This window comes from Molothrus aeneus, chromosome 1 (genome assembly GCF_037042795.1).
Source record: "Molothrus aeneus isolate 106 chromosome 1, BPBGC_Maene_1.0, whole genome shotgun sequence".
NCBI lineage: Eukaryota > Metazoa > Chordata > Aves > Passeriformes > Icteridae > Molothrus > Molothrus aeneus.
Window position 1 is genome coordinate 44,824,504 of NC_089646.1, and position 18,864 is coordinate 44,843,367.

Consider the following 18,864-nt stretch of genomic DNA (forward strand, 5'->3'; position numbering starts at 1 on the left):
GAAACCCTTTTTACAGTGCACAGGGCATATGGTGTGTGTCAGCCAACTGCAGCTCGTCACAAAGTCTAAGTGAAATGGGAGATGTGGCTTTATACATATCACTTCATTGTTGTATATCTTATGATTCTTGCTTCTTCGAGGGTAAATCAGGGTTAGAAGCATTTTGCAGATGTCACAGTGAATGTGGAAGGCACAGTCTTAGGAATTTATTTTAGCTTTTTATTTTGTTAATTTACTTGCTAATCTGTAAAATTCAGTAATTTGCAGTGGGGTTTCCTGTCAGTGGTTTGAATTAACAGTGATTTACTGTATTAAATTTGTTTTCACATCTGGCAGCACTAGAAAATACTGCCTCATTGTGGCAACTGCTGTTGGAAGCATTTTCTTACCTCTAAAAATAGAAGTTTTGTCCTTCTTCTAGTCCTGCAGGAAGATTCTCTCAGTGAAAGTTTAGTTCTTGGATAAATTTTAATTATATGTTCATGGGTGGTATTTCATAAGAGGGATGAGGGATATCAATTAGTGCAACAGATGTTGTAGGGAAAAATATCAGTTTTACTGTAGAGGATATTTTAAGTATGCCTCTGATATGTTTGCGTATTGGTTGGATTTTTTGTTATGGATGTTTTAGTAGCAGTCAAGCAATCCACACTTAATTGTTTACTTTTGTAGCTTGCAAGGATTAATCACAATATGGCTTTCAAGTTATGATGGGTTTCCTAATTTATCATAACTCTTTTGCCTGTATTATTGAAATTCAGAATTAAATGCAGATGCAAAATGTGTACTGCTTCCAGAGCTGTTTGACTTTAGACAAAAGCTTCACCTTTTCTCTCAATTTTTTTTTTTTTTTTTATATTAAAGATGTTAATAACTCAGATGAGAAGCCTTATCACCACTTAACTCAATAGTGATGCTTTGGCATAGTGGAGTTGAAAAACTTATCTTAGTGGACCTATTTTCTTGGTTAGTTTATTGAATGTTATCTCTAGTTGTTCTAACAAATAGTGACTGCTGTGGTATAGGGGAAGGAATTTAACTTTGATACACATACTTGTCATGTGCTGCTCCACAGCTTGTATGGCAGGGGACCTTCTGTATCATTCAGTTGCTTCAGGTCATACAGGAAAACAGGATGTTGGCATCTGAAATGGGGATCTGCACAGTAATATCCAGAATGGGTCAAGTTGGAAGGGACTATCTGGTCCAGCATCCCTGCTCAAGCTGGGCCATCCTAGAGCGCATGGCACAGGATTGCATCCAGGTTGTTTTTGAGTATTCCTGGTGAGGGAGATGGCATAACCTGTCTGGGCAGCCTGTTCTAGTGTGTGATCACCTGCTTGAATAAGCTCTTCCTCATGTTCAGGTGGAACTTCTGACCTTCAGTCTCTGCCCTTTGCCTATTGTGCTGTTGTTTGGCACCACCGAGACAAGCCTGGAAATATCCTCTTGGCACCCTTTCCCCCCACCTTCAGATACTTACAGGCATTGGTGAGCGCTCCTCTCAGTTGTCCTCCACAAGGAGGGAGATAAACAAATGAGCCTTCCTAGACTTAATATGGCACCTGACCTGAGTTTTTCTGGGTGCCAGTACTAGACTGGTATTTGCATGTATTTATACTGGTAAAGTGAGTGCTCACTTCTCTGTCTGCCTCTTAGAATGAGAGAGAAACCCTGCAATTCTTTGAAGGAACCAAGAAGTATTCACTGTTTCTTTCATCTCCCTTCAATCCATGTAGCTCGTATGAGGGCCATTGATTGTGAAATGCTGGGACTACAGGTGTCTCAGCAAAAGTTGTGGCATGTGTAATGCAGCACAGGTGGATGAATGCATTTTTGCAGTCCTCACTCTTGAGCTGATGCTGAGGGGAGAGGTCGGAGTACAAATGAGCTTTTTGTTTTGTATTCTCTTCATACTGGCTCAAGCTTAGCAAGTACAGTGTGAAGCCTGATTTGTCAGGTGTGTTCTGGTTTGTGTTTTGATGCAAATGTGGAAGAGGCATAACTCAGTTCAGTGGCTGCTGCTCTCTCTGTGCAGGGAGTCCAGGCATATAGAATTAAGCTCTGAGCCCCACTTTGCAGGTTAGGCATTCAAAGGGAAGCCCCTGCAGTCTTGTGCTTAGAGATGTGTAAATTTCTGGTTGTGTTGGACTGTTTGGGATCAGTTGCATTCCCTAAGTGCACACGCTGGCTTTCTTGCTGGCCTGTGATGATTCACTCTGGAGTTGGTTGACAGTCCATTACAGTAATGAGCTGGATTTCATGCTTCAGATTGAAGGCACATGGAGAAGAGGCAAATCATCCAAGATACAATTGTGTGTCAGCACATTACTGCTCCAATTTTGTCTTTTTCTCCAAGCTGTCTTCTTCATTTCTGGAAGAGTGATAGTCCGTCTCACACAGTCAGAATATTGTCAGACCCATCATCTTTATGCACTCTTCCATAAGACAGTTGCTATTAAATAGAGAAAATAGAGCTGAACATGATTTGCCTAAATTCACATAAACAATGGAAGAGGAGACTGAAGTAAAATGAGAATATACACTAACTAGAAATCCACTTGCATGTGAAATATGTGAAATCAGTATATGGCAGATAAGCTATGATCATTAGCAGCTGCCGGGATTTTTGATAAGACTTGAGTCTAGTTTGGTTTTACCAGTGAGAAGATTATTCTGGTCCATCAATTTAGCTTTTGTATCACATTTTGAATCCCCAATGCGATTTGTACTTGTGTATTAGTTGTAGGCCTGATACATAAGTATAAAATGGTCATTAGCTGCTATACAGATTCTCTTTTTAATATGACTTTTTTTGAACCATCAGAGGTAGATGACAAATTAGGTTCTACAGTGCAACCTATAGTGTTTTCTAATTTTTTTTTTTTCTATTTAAATAAAATAGGTTCCATTCTTTTAGAAACACTTTTATGTGCTGTGTTCTGCCCTTAGGAGAGTGCTATCCTTATATGAGAGATGCCATTCTTTCTTCAATGGAATGTGACTTCACTAATATTTTTAATTCTGTGTCATGGTTTAACCCCACCAGCTACTAAGAAGAAAATGAGCTCTATCCCAGCTGTCACCAGGACATTCTGCTATTTCATATTAAGTACTTAAAATAACATAAAATATAGAAACAAGAAGAAGAGCGTGAAACTCCTGTTTATTTCCTAAATAGCTTAAAATTTAAAACCATGCAGTACTAACCTTTGACCTGTAAGGTTTAAAGTTTCACCCATTACGGTATGTTCCAGCAATATTTTAGATAAATGTACATACAAGTATTGTAATAACTTAATTAATAACTGCATTAATAAGAAACATTTCTCCCTGAAGGAACTGAATGAACTTCATGTTTTAAAATCTGCTGCTTTACCCCTCACACTCCCCAGTGGAACAAATGTAACTTTGCTCAGGAACTTGCCAGCCATTTGTTTTGCTGCTTGCAAATCTCTCATAAAATAAGTCCAAGGCTAAAAGCAAGATAATTTTTTTTGCTTTGGTTGTAGACCAGAAAATATGTGCAGTAAAACTCAGCTAAAATCAGTGTGGGTACAAAGAATAACATTGTCTTTGAGATCTTTATCTTACATCTCATTTAAAATGTGATACACCAGATATGAGTCCATCCCATGTTGAAGTCAGGTGGGTTGTATTTAATTTTTCAATCAAAGAGGTGGCCTTTTATTTCTGATGAGTATATTTTCCCTTTTCTTATTTTGAGACATTTGTTCATTTTGAGTGTAAAGAGAAGAATACTCAATATTTTTTACTCAAGCTTCTAGACATTCTTGGAGTTTAAAAAAGATTAACAAATCTGTGGCCAGAGTTAATTATGCCTCATTTCGGACTTAATGATGTGCTAGCTATAGTAGAAATTACTTTGGACAGTGATGTTTTTAAAATGTTGGCTTGTGGTTGAAGTCTGTTTTATTCAAGTGTGTTGACGTAACTCAAAACTTTTACCTTTTTATTTATTAACCAAACTATTACCTTTTATTTTTCAAATGAAGAGTATGACATTATGTCACCGTTTTGTGATATTTGCTTTTAAAAATTATCATAATGACTTCACATGATCAAAGTAGCAACATCTTTTGGACAATTCAGTAAACAAAACTTTTTAAAATACAAGGGTGGTGAAGGAGCTCTGTTGAGGACAAAGTGCTCATCTTCCTCTCTGTCTTAGGAAGGTGACTATCTTGTATGATTTAAAAGGGGAAAATGTTCAACCAGTAAGATTATACAAGGAATTTCTTATAGTACTAAAAGAATTCTGGAAAGAATGACAAGAAAGATTGAGCAGTATTATTTGGGTCCTGACAGACTGCTAAAGGAAGGCAAGATGAGCTTGTTGATGACAGAAGCAAAGATATAATTGCTAGTAGGTTTCTTCTTGATTTTCTACCTGGAAATTTTTGAAGTGGTAGAGTAGCAAAACAGAGTAGAACAGTTCTGATGAAGAGCTTGGTGACTCTAAAGCTGAGACTATGGGAGGGAAAGGTATTGTATATGAAATATTTCAATTGCAAATGACTGGGTTGAAGGAGCTTGTGGTGTTGGTTCCTCAGGTGTTACATTTCATCAATGCACATCAACAACATTTTAGACCAAAACTTATACTGTCTTGTGACAACCAGTGAAATCTTGATTAAATATGTGCTCAGAAATTGAAAGAATTGTAGGATATTCTTGTTTGGAGAGCTCTTTTCCAGATACCCACTGTATATACCCCCCCAAGCCTTCTCTTCTCCAGGCTGAGCTGTCCTAATACTCCCAGCATCACTGCCTGTGAGAGATGCTCCAGTCCCTTTACCATCATTATGGCCATAAGTATCTTTCTTGTCCTGGGAAAGCTCAAACTGGACACAAGACTCCAGATGCAGCCTCACTAGTGCTGATTGCTTTGCTACAGCATAAAACTAAGAAGTCTGTGTTGTACAATATTCAGTGTGACCACTTGCATAATTAACTTTATAATGTCATTCTTTGTGAAGCCGAGAATCTGTCTTAAATGTTAGCTGTCACTAAGCCCCAAAAAATTTTTTTTTCACCCCACCCTCCCAGTAATGCTAATCATCTGCTGAGACTCCAAGTCTAAACAGCTTAGCTGTCATATGGGTGAGTAGGAAATGCACTACTTGCCCTTATTTCTTGTGTTGATGCCCTTGTGTGTGTTAAAACCATGCATTGCTTGCAGTTCGTGAAAAACATTTCATTTGCTTGTTTTTCCTTTTGCTGGGGTTTGGTTTTGGTTTTAAGGTTAAACTCAAGAAAGGTTTTCAATGTGGAAGTTTTAATTAGATTTTAAAATAGACTGAAAGAAATGTGAAGATTAGAGTATTACTCAAACAGTACCCAATCGTGTCTTGTAAGCCTAGGCTTTTCTGTTACAGTGTTTTAATTTGTTGAGCAAAAGTTTTCTAGGGAGTGATATTATTCCTTGTAAAGTCTGTGAGATCTTAGATTTTGTATTCAGTTTGAGATTTACCAAAGAAGTACTCATGAAGGCAATCATCTGAACAGCCTCATGTAAGTTATTTTAATTCAGGCCAGAAGTTATTTTTGGCTTAGAAGCTATTTTGTGTGTTTTAAGGTAGTTTTAAGTGTAACTTGTTGCATTTTCTCTAGAGGACTTGCCATTGTGTATTTCTAAAATGCATAATCTGGATCTACCACAGAAGGGACATTTGAGAATTGTTCATAAATATTTATAAACTGCTGTGATACTCCCAGATCAGAGGTGATTTAGTAATGTGATGAAAAATTATTTCCTAGGAAAACACACAGCATTCCTTAGAGGTTAATGTAGTATTAGAATGCAAACTGAGAATACCATAGAGAACTAAACCACATGAAACTCTGAAGTTAAAGTTGCATTTGATTTTAAAGCATATATACTTGAAATGAACTCTTTGCCAGCCCCAGAAAATCAGAGGTGGTGGGGCTGCCCACTTATTCCCAAACTTAGGGGTAAACTTCCCCTTTCTAATACATGGTCACAATCAGCACTAGCAGCTGAATCAAAGGGACAATTTTCTTTACTGGTGGACCAGTTTGCATCTGTGGAAAAATATTATTGGTTTTTAAACAATTTCCAAAAGGGTTTTGATGAAGACCTGAAGGGAGAACTTACTATGAAAATGTTAATTATAGTTGCTGACTTCATGCTTAAGATACTAGGAGACCAAAGATGAAATTCCAGTTACCTTCATCATCTCGTGTCTCAGAAGACTGTAGCCCTAGCATGCAGGTGTCTCTACTGGCTCCAGGAATTGCTTAAAAAGGTTTTATTTCCTTTTATTGTGCATCTTATATTTTCCCTTTAAGTGTATATGCATGAAAAAAGTTACTTGGAAAAGCCCTGCTTACTTCCCCATGGATGTGGCTCTCCTGTAGTGAAGCCCTTCCATGCTTTTAGAAAGGCAGAGATGCCTTTGCACTCAGTTGCTTTCTTTGGGAAGAGCTGAGCAGATATCCCTAAGCCTGAAGGGAAGGATGTGTCCCAGGGCATTTCATGCTCTGTCTTTGAGCTTCAACCCAACTGTTACCTCAACAAACCCTTTTCTTTTCCTTGCCAGTGCTCAATGAGGTTTTGGTGTAAGAACTGTAGGTTCTTACAAGGGGGAAAAGGTTCTTATAAGAGGAAAATCTTAATATTCAATTGAAAATTTTGAGAAGATTTATGCACGTGTGGCATTGAAAAAAAAAACTATCTTGCCAGTTGTTCCTTGCTATGTTTTAGCCAATCTTTAATTTTGATATATAATCTTGGTCTTGCAAGTGAGATTAATGAAGACTACATACAGTCCTTTGTTTCTTTGGCACTTTTCTTCTATGCAAATCAATTTTTTTTTAGAAACAAATTTTTATAGCCTTTATTAAATACTCCTCCTCATCTTCCTTAGTAGATTCAGAGTCAAGCCAGAACATTGTGACCCTTTTTTTCATCTGTATGGGGAACGTATATCTTTTTGGAGGCATCTTGTCATCTTGATTCCACCTAAGCTTGTATACCATCAGCTTGGTTATGGTGAAGTGTTGTTTTCTTGAGCAAAAGTTTAGAATAAACTTCATTAATAGCTTAAACAAAACAGCCTAACCAAAAAATAAGCAGTTCCTTCCTTCTGTGTGTGTGTGTTTTTCTTGTTTGAAGAAGGGTAATCAGATGATTGTAGGAAGGTAAATATTGTACTAAAAAAACCTCCACCAAACCAACAACAAAAAAAAAAAAACACCCAAACAAAACCCAACCAACCACATCCCACATCATTATCTGAGTAGCAAAAGAAATGTTGAGAAAATAAAACTGACTTTTTCCCCCATGCTTCTAATTGCAGTAGTACTTGGAGCACTTAATTTTATGCCTTAGCAGTTTTCCTTAGGGGTGTGCTTTTTTGAGCCAGAACTAGCTTAGATGCTTTACATAGCCCATCCACTTGCCACTCACCATGGATGAAGAGTCAGTAATAGTTGCCTCTTGTATACTGTCTAGGAACTGTAGTGTGTTCATGGTTATTATGTACATTGCTGGGGGCTCATAACAAAGATGCAAAGACTGACTTATGCTTCTGAAGCTGTAACACAACGTGGAGATGGACACCTCTGTGATTGCCCAAATAATTGCATAAATCAAGTGATGCAAGTTAATACTGAGAGCTGAATTTGCGAGAATTCAATTAAATGAGTAAAAGTCATGGGAAAATAAATTAGAACAAATTTCATTAGTCAAACTTAATGGACCAAGCTCTAGTTCTAACTTTATAGTACCTTCAATTCACACATAATATTAACTACTTCTTTTTCTCCTCCAACCTTATAGTGGTGACATCTAAATATAGATAGTGATATCTAAATCTTTTCAGTCACTCTGGGAAATCCATTTAAAATTTATGTGCTTACTTTTTTAAATGGTGCTTTAAAATAATTCCTGATTTCTTAGTTGGCAGTATAAAACATTTTTGAGTGTTACAGCAGAATATGTTCTCTGTTCATACACAGTGGCAGAGATTACACTGTGAGCAGTTTTATAAAATCTTAAGAAATGTATAAACCTGATTTGACCTGACTTAGTTAAACACGTTCCTTTCTGAGAGCTACACTGAGGTCTGTCCTCAGCATCTCTTATTATACCAAATAATTTATCTTTTTCATTTATATTTGAATGGGGGGTGATTGCTTTTAGTGCATGGAACCTGCCAAATAATTCTGAAATGAATCCTTCAAGTTGTACGAGGGAAGTTTAGATGGGATTTTAGATGTGATTCCATCACTGAAAGGTTTGTCAAACATTTGAACAAGTTGCCCAGGGAAGTGGTTGAGTTGCCATTCCTGAAAGTATTTAAAAGATGTGCAGGTGTGGCACTTAGGGACATGATTTAGTGGTGGACTGGGCAATGCTGGGTTAGTGGCTGGACTCAGTGTAAAAGGTGTTTTCCAGACAAAAAGATTCAAATGTTTTCTAATGTTTATGGCAGCAACTTCCTTTTTGTGCCTGTGATCTCCAAGGACTTGTGAAAACTATGAGTACTTTCAAGTTATTTTTCTATTTTATTTTCTTTTTCTGATTTCAGAGATTCCTTATAGTTATTCATATCCAGGACCCAGTGTAGAATGGGGAGAAAACTGGACCTTTCTGGCTTGACTGATGAAGAAGCAGAGCATGTGCTCCAGGTGGTTCAGCGAGATTTCAGCCTTCGTAAGAAAGAAGAGGAAAGGCTGAGGTAAGGATAAAAACAGGATTAAAAATGTTGGTGTATTTTGATTATTACAAACTGGCTTTGGAGGAAACCCGAGAACACAGCATTTTTGTGGTGTTCTGTGCATTAATAATCATTCCTGTCACAGAGGCAAGAAATATTCAAACTCCTCCACATGAATTCAGTTACTGAGTAGTAATTAATTTTTGCATTTAGTCTATCCGAGATTAAACCACAGAAATGGTCTCTAAATCACCTGTGTATATCTCCTGGGTAGAGACTAAGTAGTGTTTGACGTAACAAAAGCAGAAGTTTCTGTTAAGAGAATTTTTTCCCTACTGTAGTCAGTTCCATCTTTTTATTCAGAAACTTTGTTTACATGCAAACATCTGAAAGTTATGAAGTTCAACCCATCTCTTTTCCCCGAAGCAGTCAATGGGATGTGTTGTCCATTGTGTTGAGATAACTTAACTTTGCTTTCAGTAATCTGTGTACAAAATGATGGCAAACAGAAATAATCCAGAAGAAAACAGATGGAACTTGTTTGCAAGGTAGCTGAGGAAATTTGGTATGTGACAAAGGGAATACGGATAGAGACCTGAATTGGTAGATACAGTATTTCTCTTTCTAGTTTCATCAATATTTCCTTGAATTATTATGCCTGATTTTTTACCACCTTCTTTGAACACATAGTTATTTATTATCCAGAATGCTCTGAAGTCTCTATCTATGGTTGGCAAATGCACATTCTCTTACTGTGCTACTTTTATCTCAGGCATCATCTGTTTCATTTATTATCAAGCTGAGTCAACAGAGCAGGAAGATGACTGAACTCAACAGAAAACTAGGCATATATACCATGTGCAATTGAAACTCTCTCACCTGGAACATTAGGAGCAAGAAATGTGTCTTGCAGCATAGGCCTACTTCAGTTTTAGCATGCTGTGCAAGTTCTTGCTTGGGTTGGTAGTGCAAGCTTGCTGCAGGGAGAAACAACTGCATGAGGATGGAACAGAGTTTTTTTTGGTTTTGACTGTTTGTTGTACCATAGGTTGTTCTGATTACTCTGGTAATTTTTCACAACACAGCCAAGAGATTCTAGAAACAGCTTAAAGAGGGTAAGTGTGTGAGCTCTCTTTGGCTTTTTGTACCATGACTGGAGCAAGCATACCACATCTGGGAAGTATTCTGGGGCATCTTGCCTGTTCTGTACAATAGATTTACAGTGGGAGGAGGAGGGGCAAGGATGAAAGGCATGCACATCGAAAATTGACTGGAAAGCCTAGATAGAGAAAATTTCTGCTGGTGTTTGTGTTTTTTCATTGTGCTACTGAAATTTTTCATGACACCTAATTTTCATGACACTTAATTTCACAAGTAGAAAGCTGGTGTGAGAAGACAGCTAAAACACTGGGAAGGTAGGTATATTTCAAATATATATGACTTTCATCTTCTTACAAATTTATGCCTTTTGCAAGTATTTATGTTAAAGTGCTGCTGTATAAGGAGCTGTAGTGACAAAGCAGTTCTGAAATTCAGCTGTTATTTAAAATATGAATTTAAGTAATTTCAATGACACTAAAATTGCAAGTGAAATTCAAAGCTTACTTCTGACTTAAAAACTATGATCTTTTTTATTTTCCTTTTTTTAAATCAGGCTACTCTGGTGGGTTTTGGTTGCTTTGTTTGCAGCACACCTTTTTGTCTTCCTATGTGATTGAAAATATATAAAAAATTACACGATCTTGCTATAGATTAGATTTTTTCAACATGTAAGAAAAGAGATTAGATTTCCTTTGATGTTCTTGGCTCTATTGTGTTTGTATTTAGAATGTTATCAACTGGCAAAGTTTACCATGTAGTTTCACTTTAGAAGTGAAACTTCTAAAACTTCTAAACTTTCACTTTAGAAGTGAAACTCGTTAAGGCTCTGTAATCTTTTCTAAGATAAAAAAGCTGGCATATATATATTTATATATTATATATTAGACTTTTAGACTTCTTTCAACAAATTCAAAACCAAGCTATATCTAAAGGTATGGTTTTGAATTTCTTTTCTTTTATTCCTGTAATTAATTTGTGGTAGCAGCATTAGACTTTAAATGCAACTGTTGAAGCTTTTGCGTGTGATACTTTCTTAAAATAGGGTTTCTGTGTAATTCTTCGTATCACTGTGTTATTTTTGGGTGCTTTTCCCCACCAAGATTTAAGAAGCTCTTTCACATATCTCTCTCTGTATTATTCCCATTGGTAACAATTATTTCTAAAGATCAAGAAATACTTAAAGGAGTATATGATAGATTTCCACTGTATCAGAAGGGTAATGAAAGCTAAAAAACTGTGAGTGGTTGATAACTTCAATTTTGCTTTTCTAATGGCAGCTGAACAGTTAACTAGCATACTACAAGAAGTGAAGCTTATCTTTATTTCTAATAAATGTTTTTAAGGTGGTAAAATGACAAATATTTTAGACCTAACATTCCAATGTTTTTTATAATATTGCTGGTTTTACATGTTAACTAATTTTTTCATATTCTGTAAGCAAAATGACATAATGTATGGAGAAAAGCCATACTGGTGATCTGCATTTTCTGCTGCAAAGCAGTTTTGAATTTCTCTGCAGTGAGGATTTTTTTTCAGTGGTGTCTTTCTCACAACTGTATCTCCCACTGTTATCAGACAGTTTGATCTTGTACATTTTGTGAAAAAAAAAATTAGTTGGCTACAGCTGGTAAGATAACAATAAGATAAACATGTGTACATGTTTAGTGAGTAGAGTGGTTGGTTTGTTATGCCTTATTGCTTCGTATCATTTTAGTTCCTTTCTTTGCTATGGCTTTCAACCCGATATGAGATTAATAATACTTACTGTTCTTTGACACTTGTTCACCCATTATCTTTCTGGTTTGATTATGTGTTAGTTGTTGTTGTCTTTGGCAGTAGTGTTATGTTTTTATTTACCCCTGTGTTAGTGTAGTCACTCAGAGCCATTGTGGCTAAAATTATAACACAGACTTGCAAATGGATGGGCTGAGTTTACTGTGCATCAGTTGAAATAGACAAACGAGGCAGATCTGGTGTAACTGGGAAGGTGATTAGTTTGAATTTCTTGGTGTGTATGCTCAGGACAACCTTTTGTACATCCCTTCTGCCACTGAAGCTCTGCAGGCTGTCTCTGGGCTCCTGGGACACTAAGAATCATACATGGCTTTTTGAGGAAGTTGACTGGACATGCTAATGACTTGTTTCCTCATATACAGATTTATTAATCTTGAATTTCAGACTGCGTGCAGCTGCAGAATGTCAGCAATGGAAAAGACTGGATTGTGTTGAGCATTAAACATCTAATATTTTAATATTTTGCTGTGCATAACATCTTTGTCGTCTGCAGTTCAGGAAGGACTGTGTCCTCTTTTTTAAAATACTTACTTTTTTGAAAGAAATGACAGAGGAAAGCTAATAAGAGCTTCCAAGCCCAAATGCTTGTGTGTGAGGTGGGCCTTTATACATAACCAGATGTGTAAAAGTGTTTGTTGTCTTCTATTTGTTGCTTGCTTATTCAGTTTTCAAGACTGTCTAAATATGCCACTGTTTATTCTCATCCACTGTGGACAAAATCAAGTTGCCCTTTGGTTTTGTTTTTACAGTTCCTAGTGTATTTATAAACACGTGTATCCATTTGTTTTAGGTCAGGAATGCTGAGAAGTCAAGGTGTTTTAAATAAGTGAAATTATAATTTCACAGAAAATAATTGGTGGATCACCTCATTGTGGTAAATGCTCCTGATCTGTCATGTTTCAGCCATGTGGATGTGGACAGGTTAAAAAATGGCTGTTCTGATTCTCACATTCAAAGTGGGTGCAAAGGGAGGCAAATTAGAAGGTTAGAAGGGTTCAGGCATAGGAAGGGCTCAGTGCTGATCAGCTGTAAACAGAGCAGACTGCAAAAGGAGCAGATGCTTTACCTGTCAGCAGCTACTTTACCTTAGGAGGCCATGGTTGCAGTGACTTAAGCTGTCTTTCTATAGTCATTGGCTAAGAAGAGTTTCCATCACCATAGTGAATGTAGGATCAGCCATTGGCATGCTGGTATTTTAGTGGTAAAACTTGCTCTAGGCAGGGATAAAAGGTGCTCCTTTGCAGGCAGCATGGTTCTCTTTTGTTTGAACCACAGCTGTTAATCACCTGAGAAAATGTATTTACAAAGAAAAACAACTGACCTTCTGGAGCCAGATGGATATGTGATCATAACACTTTAACAACTCAATATACTTACGTGGGGTTTGCTGGAACAGCACAAGGGAAGTGTTGAGAACTGACTGTTGCCCACAGGCAGAAACATCACCATGGCTTGCTTGATATTGTGGCTTTCACGGCCGGGTTACTGAATATCAACTTTGCTACCTTTATTTATAAAGTCACATTTTCAGTTGTAGTAAAGACAAATGCAGTAATTTGTGATCAATTTTGCAGAAGTGTTTTATTTGCAGAAAACAATGAGATGGCTATGCTCACAGGAGGGCCCTCTCTTCTCTGGTTGTTCTAATTGCCCTTTTAGCCAAAGAATGAAAAAGGGATTAGGACAGAGCCTTGTGTAGAACATTATGAAATGGTTTAAATTGCTTTTGCCTACTTTATTCTTTTTGCTCCTTTTGCAGCATATCCTATTGTAGCATGAATAGGCCTGTGAAGAGGCTTCTGCAGAAACATATTTGACAAAACCCAGAAACCAGTTTGATACTTTCTTGTCAAACTACAGTAGACTTCAGTGTTTTTACAGTATATGTCATGGGTCTTGTAGTGGATAAAATATTGAACTCCTTCCAAAGCTTGTTAATCAAAATATTGCCAGTGTGAGTCACATCAAACTGGCAAAATGCCAGGACAGACATTTGGGTAGCTATCTGTTGATTCTACATATCAGTCCTTGTTCTTCCTTCCTGTGGCAGGCTTGTACCAAATACCTTAAAACAAACAAAAACCAAGCAAAACCACCTCCTGTCTGTCTTCCCTCTTCTTTCCTCCAAGCAATGCCCTTTTATAGCTGTTTTCCTAGTGAGGAAAGAACAGGAGATTGGTCTTGTGTCAAGCTTCAAAGTTCCAGCAGATGAACTCGTTGATCAGTACCTTAATTGCTTGAAGAGATTTCATAAGGTCAGCCTTCCTGCCCTTGACTCTGGTGAGCAGTGTGGGGGAAGCCCATTATGCTGACTTTTTTTATTTTTTTATTTGAGCAGGTAGTCACTGTTCTGCTTCCTGGGTTGTCCTGACAGATAGGTTCTCTCCCTGTGATAAAAGGTCTTGGAGCAGTTAACTCCTCTGAGAAAGTTGCTCTTTGTGATTCTCATGTTAAAACAGCTGCATGCTTCTCCAGTGCAAGGTTCTGCTGAGCTGTCATGAGTTTAGCACTCATATGCCTAGAATTATTTTTGGGTGCAAGAAATGATTCATCAGAACCATAGCTGCTGAATGAATACATTATTTTGCTAGGGCTTTGGCTTATAAAACAAGATGATTAAAACATATGTAGGGCACTACAGCTCTTTCCTGGAAGTAAGGGTTTATTAGCAAGATTAAGAGCAAGACATCTTTTTTTTTTTTTTTTATAGCTTATCACTGATTTTGTTACATAATGTTCCAAGATGCAAACCTGCTTTCTAGCTCACACAGGCTGTCAAGATTAAGAGTTGTCAGTAACTGCATCTGTGTACTAGATGCTTAACACTGCTACTGTCTTGCCCTCTCTCAACAGCCGTATTTAATATTTTAACAGCTATCCCTTAGCAGTGTTCTCAGGTCAGGATAAGTTGCTTATCAAAAAATGGCTACTTGGATGAATTCTACATGCAAGTCATAGCTAATGGTTGCTTTTGCTGCAGTCAGTAAGGGTGCACTTCAAAATGCATTTAGAAACTGTTAGTTGCTGCTAATTTCAGGAAATATTGATCCAGGCGTGCTGCTTGCTATGGCATAATGCCGTGATTGGGGTTAGACAAGGAAAGAGGTGTCTCAGCAGTGATGCTAGGTCTTACCTTGTGTAGTGCAGCTGCATTTTGAGTCCTTTCTGTGGTTTGCCCAGAACTCCCTGCTTTGACACCACAGGATGCAAAGGTGGTGAGTGTGTAGGTTCTCCTGACTCTGATGTTGATCCCAGCCTCACCTGTAATTGGAGAAAGTGATTGCACCTGACAAGACAGTAGGATTTACTTTATGCTTTACAAGAGAGAAACCAGGGCACCGGGAAGAATCTGGCCTTTGAAGCAAAGAACTGAACGAAGAACCTGTTTCAAGTTATAGATTTGGGCCCAGTTTTTTTTCTGCCTAATGGAGGAAAAAATGCCAGGGTACTTCCAAAGAGCAGCTTATGCTTAGTTGCCTCTAAAACTAGTTCTGTGCATCTTGCTTTTGACTATCATGGGAACCCACCATGAAGTTTCTTGCTCTCTGAATGGCATGTGGATGCTGTAGGAGAAGCACAGATGGAACTTCTCAACAAATTCTTTCTGCCAAGTATTTGAATGCCAGATGTGAGTTTTAGCTTTTTCAAAATGTATTTACAAATGCAGCTTCAGCTGAGAGGAAATTCTAGTGAACCAAACATCATCTCTCATGTTTCTTCATGCTTATGAAAAGGTGCAAAGAAGCTTAATTTTAGGGAATATTCGAGAAACTTGTATAGAAAGAAATGTTTCCAGCTCACATTTTTAATATTGGACAGGCTATAAGAGATGTAGCTGAAGTACATCCCACGTTCAGTGTGCCAAGCTTGCATAAACTGCAGCTAAGTATTTAAAGAAAGCAGCATGATGTTGCAGAGATGTTATAAAACTTACTGCAGGATTTTTTTGTGTAATTTGGTCTTCATTGTGGGTTATGACTAATCAAATTATTGGCTACAATTTAGCTAAAAGCAGTGAGTGTTCCTAGTGATAATGAACAGCTATAATGTAAAATCAATATTTAATCTCCGATGTCTCGTGTATGAAAAGTCTGAGCTGTCAAACGTGACTTGTAGTAGTAATCTTCTTTCACCTGACTGGCCCTGCAGTGCAGGCAAGGGATGTTCTCTTGCATATGAACTCCTGTCTTTACAGTTTAGTCAATCTTAAGTGTTGGTTTATCTCTTTGCATGTTATTATAGCAGTACAATTGGTAGTACTTTGAAGTTGTGGCAGAACATGTAAATAAACATGAGAAGAATGGCGGCATAATGTATTTTGTTCAGGATTTATTCTTCATATTAGATTTTAGAGAACAGGGATACTCTGAGTGCATTTCCTTATAATGTTCAATAACTTGTAAGTAGTGCCAAGTGTTACAGTTTTGAGGTGTTTAATAAGCTATATTTAAAATGTGGGTTGGGTTTTGGTTTTGGGGTTTATGGCAGAAGGGATAGGTTTTACTGTAAGTTTCTATTGCAACATGCCATAGGCCTGCCCTTGTCTGCACTAATCTGGATGGAACTGACTGAAGCTGCAAGCCTTCCCGTCTTTGTTATACTCACCTTTGGTTCTCAAGAAAATAAGAAATACTGCTCATCATTATGAGGTTAGCTTATTATCAGTCTGAGCTATGACTTTTCATTTAGATGTGAAATTTGACTTGAAAGAAATATGCAATATAGAATTGTAAAAGTATACTTTTGAGGAACACTGATGTTTGTGAAAGTAAAAGAATTTTTCTTCTGCCTACAATATAGAAGTATTATAATATTTCAGAGACAGGACATCTAAGGAAATTAATATTGACTTGACTTACTGATGTTTTTATTTCAAGTATTGTTGGTGAATCAAGGGATAATATTTGCTTTGCTTACTTCAAGTGTTTCCATGCTCTGTGTTCTTCATAGACAATGAAATTTCTCTCGTCATTTTTTTTGTGGCCAGTTCCTGTGCCCTGAATATGGAGTAAAACCAAGAACAGCTGTAAGAAACAGCACAGGAAGGTGACAGAGTGAAAAAGGGCTGCTGTGAAGTTCAGTTTCTCTTGCAGCTGAGCAACTGACTATGGAGCTGTATCCCACTGTCCATGCTTTTTGTTATAAAAAGATGCTTTTTGAATACTTCCTAATATTTCCTTTCTGAAGCCTATGAAGAACTGAAAGCATCTTGGAATCCACATGACAAATAAATCTTCTGGATTTAGATAAAATTTCTGGGTGTGGAAGGAGCACTTTGGGGAGGTAAGGCTGCTGTCCTGAGGAAAATTGGGTGTTTTGTTCACTGTGCTGAAGCTCAAGGGAGTACGTCACGAGATCTGCCTCAGCCTATTGAATCAGCAGAGGTGAACGCTAATAAATTGCTTTGGTGATTTTGTATTCACCTAACACCTCATCCTGCAGGTTCTCTAGTACTCTTGTCTTTTGCAGCTTCCTTCTCAAAGCTGTGCCAGGGGAATAAGCTGTGCTACAGGGGATGTGGTTCTTAGAAATCCATCCTGAGTCTAAGAATCTGTGTCTTAGGAGGTCCATGGAAAGAGAGCTACTTTATGAATCACTTGTGCCAGGTTCTTCACTGTTATACTTCATTCCAAAGTGAACTATTGCAAACTAGAATCTGCTTGCTTTCCAGAAATGTCACCATGTGTTGGTTAAGGGGAGTTCAATTTTTAGTGTTTATAATAATGTTCAGTGTTTATTGTGAGTTCTAAAGACTACCAGTCAGCTTTTGTGAGGAATGGAGGTGACTGAGTTAAGGTGTATGTTAGAGATCAGTGATCTCTGTTTCCAAAATGGCAAAATTTTCAGCATGAAATTTTCTAAATGAAATTGTTGAACATTTTCAGCTAAAGGAAAGAGGGATATGCATGTGTAGGAGAATACCACAGATGTCAAAACACTTTGTCAACACTTCCAAAGTGTACCTTCAGAAATATCTTTGGAGATACTTTTTAACTGTAACACATTCTGCCACTTGTTGGTTCATATTTGACATAAAATGGATTTGCTTTTGTTACTTCTGTGAAAATAATTAAAAAAGAGTACTAGTAGTAGAAATTAATAAGTCAAGTTTTGCATTTATAATATTTTAGACATACAAAAATTGTCAGGTGTATCTCAGCTGAAGGTATTACTCAATATACCACAAAGTTTTGCTGCAATGGGTGTTGCCTAAGTATATAAACCTACCCTATGATAAATATGAGATAATTGTAATTTACCCTTGAGGGGTACAGTAAAGAGCTTCATGTTTGCCTAAGGGAAGGAACTAACATAAGGGCAGTTACTGCAGTCATACTTTTTGCTGTAATTTAACTTGGGGTAAGTTGTTAATGTACTGTTGCCTTTATTTACAGTTGGTATATATTTGGCTCTGTGCTTGAGGCAAGAGCAAGTCTTTGAACTGCCCACCAGAGTTGTTTTTTATTTGAATTAATTATAACTGCTCTATATATTTGCTTATGCATTTTTTCCTTTATTGATGTAATAATTTTAGTCTCTTCCTAGTTATGACTGCAAGTTCTTTTGAAAGCAGTTGAACTCAAACATACTTTTTCAAGCTTTTTCCTCTGTGATACTTATTTTATCCATTCTGCTATCCTAACTCCATAAAAGAAAAAAAAAATCTCTATAAAGCTGGTTTACAACAGAATTAGTATATTAGAGCATCATGGTAAGTCTTCATTAATGCTGTTCTTCAGTGCATTAGGAAGATGCAACCCTAGTGCTAGTATATGGCAAATTACATATGGTTCTTGGTACAGTTTGGGTTACAATTTGACTAGTAAATATTGGAAGATATAGACTGCAGATGATATGGTGTTTCTGCAGCACATTCAGCTTGAAAGGATATTCTAAATTTATCTTGGTTTTGTGAAGCACATTGGAAATGGAATGAAGCACAGAAGTCAGTGTTTGCATCTCAATCAAAGTCTAAATCAGGAAGTAATTAAAAAGATGTCTGATGGAGATGTCAGGGATTTCATAATTTTTTTTCTACTGTACAGAAACACTCTGATTGAGCTTTAACAAAAGAATCTTTAATTAATCTCTCTTGACTACTGTGTAGCATTTGTCAGTGAGGGTGGCTGATTATGTGTCAGTGAGGGTGGCTGGTGGCATCTCTCTTCTTTATCCCTCTTCAGTTTTCATCAGTGCATGATGGTCTTTATGGTTTTTCTCAGCATAGCACTAGGAGGGAGGGTACTATTGTATTTTGGTAGAA

At 37.2% G+C, this 18,864-nt stretch overlaps 1 protein-coding gene across 3 annotated transcripts in view; it reads left to right on the top strand.

The window, feature by feature from the left end:
* The window catches only part of MYRIP (myosin VIIA and Rab interacting protein), a 207,617-nt gene that overhangs the window by 5,635 nt on the left and 183,118 nt on the right, over positions 1 to 18,864 (top strand). For all 3 annotated transcript variants that reach the window (XM_066556147.1, XM_066556128.1, XM_066556136.1), the window contains exon 2: positions 8,577 to 8,726. In XM_066556147.1, the coding sequence (XP_066412244.1) occupies positions 8,617 to 8,726 (110 nt within the window). In that variant the 5' untranslated portion in view covers positions 8,577 to 8,616. The remainder of the gene's footprint in view (positions 1 to 8,576; positions 8,727 to 18,864) is intronic.